Source organism: Belonocnema kinseyi, chromosome 7, assembly GCF_010883055.1.
Source record: "Belonocnema kinseyi isolate 2016_QV_RU_SX_M_011 chromosome 7, B_treatae_v1, whole genome shotgun sequence".
NCBI lineage: Eukaryota > Metazoa > Arthropoda > Insecta > Hymenoptera > Cynipidae > Belonocnema > Belonocnema kinseyi.
This window is the reverse complement of record NC_046663.1, coordinates 133,677,092-133,681,245: the sequence shown is the minus strand read 5'-3', so window position 1 is coordinate 133,681,245 and position 4,154 is coordinate 133,677,092. Positions and strand designations below refer to the sequence as shown.

Sequence of the window (4,154 nt, the reverse complement as noted above, 5' to 3'; positions counted from 1 at the left end):
TGGCCCGGTGGAACCCACTGTGTTGCCTGTTGCGTTGACTCAGGAGCGTAGTAGTGGATCCAGGTTTCAACCATGGTTATGAATCGGCGCAAAAACTCGGTCGGCTTACGCGAAAATAATGCCAAATTCTGCTCGGAAGTTGTCACACGAATTAGTTTTTGCTCCACTGTGAGCAAACGCGGCACCCATCGCGCGCAGAGCTTCTTCATGCCCAAAACTGAATGCACTTATGAATCGTTCCAATCGACGGTGCAGCGTCCGGGTAATACTTATCCAGCTTGGCCTTGGTCTCGGATATCGTTTTCTTGCGAAGATAGTAGTGTTTCATCAAAACTCGAAACTCAGATTTTTCCATATTAAAAAAAAACTCGGAGGTTAGTCGCTTCTCAGTGCTGTAACTTGTAAATGCGTAAACATAAATGGCTGAAGTTTAGACAGGCGTCATTTGAAGGATCAAGCTCGACGAAAATGGTTCACATTAGTGAATACTAATGCCATCTCTAAAAATTTTCAGGTACTTATCAGACTGCCTAGTACAATATAAGCGTGAGGTAAAATTGCAAACATGGTATTTGAATTACTAAATTGCAATAAATTTATTGTAAGTGTATTGGAAAAATTTGAATACACCATCTAGCATTCCAATATACATGTATTAAAGTGGTTTTAAGAAGAAAACTGTAGACATTGAATTCACAGTATTTGCCGAATTAAAATATTTGACGGAATTCACGAAGTTCGTGGAGTTCAGGGAATTCTCCGAATTCATTGAAATGAAGAAATTCACAAAATGTATGGAATTCGCGCAATTCATGGGATTCAAGGAATTTACGGAATTTGTTAAATTCACGGAACTCATGAAATTCACGGAATGTAAGCAATTGAAGGATTTCGTATAGTTAAAGGCTTACATTATATTACGGCATTCAATGAATTTTCGGAATTCATGTCATTCGCGGGATGTACGATATTCACAAAATTCTTTGAAAAAGGCACAAAGTGGTAGCCGAAACGTCAGAAAGACAGAATTTTAATATACAATCTTTCCAATAATTTCGTTTGATTCTTTTAATTAATGAAGACCGTAACACCTACAAAAATAAATCTTACTCATAATTAATTCAATTCAAGAAATTTATGGAATTCCAGAAATTCAGGGAATTCAAGGAAATAATGGAATCAAGGGATTCGCTTAAATCACGAAATTTACGCAATTCATAGAATTCACGGAATTCACTGCATTCGATGAATTCAAGGAATTCATGGAATCGAAATAATTCATGGTATTCAAGGAATTAAAGAAATTTATGAAATTCATAGAATTCCTGAAAGTCCACGAATTTCATGCATTCTGTAAATTCCGCGATTTTATTAAATTCAATAAATTCCTTGAATTTTTGAACTCCCATAGTTTCCATGAATTCCATGAATCTTGTGAATTTCGCAATTCTTGCGAATTTTTTTTTCGTGGAACAAGCGTGTTGCTAAATGATTTGCATTTTTTTTTTGCTTCAACAGGTGTCGAGATATCCAGTCTGTAAACTTGGTGCCTCTACTACAGATCTATAACAAAACATTATTTTGCGTTTGTGTGAAGCTTGAATTAAGGCGTTAGCAGCACAAATGAGAACTGAGAGCGTCCTTACTCACCCCCCTCGTTTTAAGTTTGTTGCCCTCTTCTTCAATTTTCAGACATTATTCAATTTTGCCCTGATAGCTTCCAAAATAATCTTCCTTGGGTTCACCAGCCGAGGAAAGCGGCCGCTTACATAACCTACGAACAAAATTGGTTGAATAATATTTATTACATCTTTCATTGATGTTTCAATACCTTTATAGGTATAACAATGTCATTATTATAACTTACAAATTATTGCGTTCACTTTTTCTCCATCCAAGCTTGGACAATGCCGGTATCCCCTTACGTACATGGAGACTGCATGCCTCTCCTGTAACAGATGACTTCTCCATCGTGTCTCGGTCGAAGAAGTAGGTCATCATATCGTTGGTCATCTTCTTGGCATTGAAAGACGACCAATTCCGAGTCGCTGTGGAAGGAACTGCAACCAGTGGCGTTATTTGTATTGACTCTTGCTCTGAATTCCACGCCAGCCTGCTGATGCTCCTCACTATCTACAAAACAAAAGACAAATTACAAAATAATTTAGAAAACTTACGTTCTTTATAAAACTTTAAAAATTATTTCATTCTTATCTTGCAATTTTCGTTTCTGTTTTCGTTTTTCTTCACCTTCTCCATTGAAGAACGAGGCACCTTGTCAGAGGCGTCCATGCAGGGAGGCCCGATTCCCAATGCTTCATTATCCTGTAATTTATAAAAACGTATTTTTAAACGTATAAAGTTGTTCGTACAAATTTCGCAAAATCGTACAAACACAAGTAAATCCTACTATTCAAATACACATTAGAATATAAAACTCTCACTCTCTTACTCTCTACTCTCTCTCTACTCTTACCTCAGGCTTGAATCTATTCGATATATCGTCGGGTAAATCGTTTCTTGCGGCCGCGTCCTCTAATTCGACACAGTTCTAGAATATAAATAAAAGTAAATGAGGACTTATTCCTACATTTTTTAACATTTTGTTCCGACCGAGCTTTGTAGGGCATGCGAGCGTATATGTACATTTTAAATTTGTGCTTACCTCTTTCAATGATTTTAAATCTACAGTTGTTTTTTTCTATGGACCTTATTGCTGCTTTGTTTGTTCTTATCTGAAAAAAGAAGATACATACTTTAATTATCAGTACAGTATTGCAATGTACGATATCACGATTAACTTTCTATAGATGGTACTGCAATATATATGAAGCAGAGCTATTTTCAGAAGTTTATATGCATTAGTATGTATTAGCATGTATTTATTAGTTTTGTTAAATTCTATTTATTATACACAGTGAATGAGGTATGTGAGCATCACCAAAGAATTGTGAGTTATTCTTTTTTTTATCTTTCACAATAACTGTTTTGTATAAAAAAAATTCTGTTTCTAGCTGGAAACCACATTTTTAAAGAAAACTGCAAAATCTACTACAACTAGCTTGCGTTTTAATATTTCTGCATACAAAATTACTGTAACTAGTTAAAACATGTTTCATTTGGATTATATAGTAAAGGTTTGGTTTTCATATTACTTTTATGAATGAGGCGAAATATCCTACAAGTTTCCTATCAGATTTTTTACGCATCTCGCGTAATTTGGCGTAATACTGCAATTTTCAATTTTCTGCATATTACTTACATACGATAAATGTTGTGGTGTCAAATTTCAGACAATTCTAATACTTTCTTAATAATAAATGATAGATTTTTTTGCTATCTTTTGCTTCACAATGGGCTATGAATCACTTTTGTAAAATCGACCCTTTTTTTAAAATACTACGCCCTGAAATGAAAAAAGTATTTAAAACATGACTAGACTATATTTTTTGGCTTTATGATAAGCTATGAATCGCTTTTTAAAGTCAACCCTTATTTTAAAAACTACCCCCTGAAATGAAAAAATGTATTAAATGAATGACTAGGCTGGATTTTTTTGCTTTTAAATGTGATATTAAACACTTTTGTCAAATCAACCCTTATTTTAAAAAGCAACCCCCTGTACTGCACAAACATATTTTAAAAAATCTACCTAGGGTGCGCTACTGTTGGTTCTCGCGCTTCGCGCCCGATGATGGATTTATCTCGCGCTTCGCGCTCCCTTGTACATTTATCTCGCGCTCGGTTATGTATTTACCTCGCGCTACCCGCTCGGTCTTTATATTTTCGCACATTCTTGCGTACACCTTTCAAAATTAAGACTCAAAACATCCACAACTGTAATTTTGTGATTGTCAATTCTCTTTCGTTAAAAGTGCTTAGCTTGAGAATTTGAACGCACCTTCGGAACAGTGGTCCCAGATCTAAAACGAGATGTGGTCCAATGCTATGACAGGGCTATGTCCGTGTGAATATAGAAGGGGACGCTGTAAATGACTGAGTTGCGCGTGCAACCCATTTCTCCTCTTCTGAATTTGAAAACTCGAAGGTGTACGATTGCCGGTCGGAACACTTCGGCGATTCTATTTATATATCTATCTGCTGACAGCTAACTGCTTTGAAATAAATTCAGGAGAATGGGATTTTAATATTTC

At 35.7% G+C, this 4,154-nt stretch overlaps 1 protein-coding gene and 1 long non-coding RNA gene across 2 annotated transcripts in view; one reads left to right on the top strand and one right to left on the bottom strand.

The window, feature by feature from the left end:
* The window catches only part of LOC117177312, a 100,057-nt gene that overhangs the window by 50,684 nt on the left and 45,219 nt on the right, over window positions 1-4,154 (top strand). The gene's annotated exons all lie outside the window — the stretch shown is intronic.
* LOC117177311 lies at window positions 649-2,740 on the bottom strand. The gene is made up of 6 exons (XM_033367922.1): window positions 2,666-2,740; window positions 2,477-2,551; window positions 2,251-2,325; window positions 1,868-2,133; window positions 1,651-1,774; window positions 649-1,563 (listed from the first exon to the last, which is right to left on the bottom strand). The coding sequence occupies exons 3-5, from the start codon at window positions 2,290-2,292 to the stop codon at window positions 1,696-1,698; spliced, it is 387 nt and encodes a 128-aa protein (XP_033223813.1). The 5' UTR covers window positions 2,293-2,325; window positions 2,477-2,551; window positions 2,666-2,740; the 3' UTR covers window positions 649-1,563; window positions 1,651-1,695.

Excerpts from the sequence above, each read along its gene's own strand:
- LOC117177311 (XM_033367922.1), bottom strand. The coding sequence starts at position 2,292 with ATGGACGCCTCTGACAAGGTGCCTCGTTCTTCAATGGAGAAG. Across the intron at positions 2,134-2,250 it reads CTCGTTCTTCAATGGAGAAG|ATAGTGAGGAGCATCAGCAG; the intron begins GTGAAGAAAAAC and ends TTTGTTTTGTAG. Across the intron at positions 1,775-1,867 it reads AAAAGTGAACGCAATAATTT|GTTATGTAAGCGGCCGCTTT; the intron begins GTAAGTTATAAT and ends TTTTGTTCGTAG.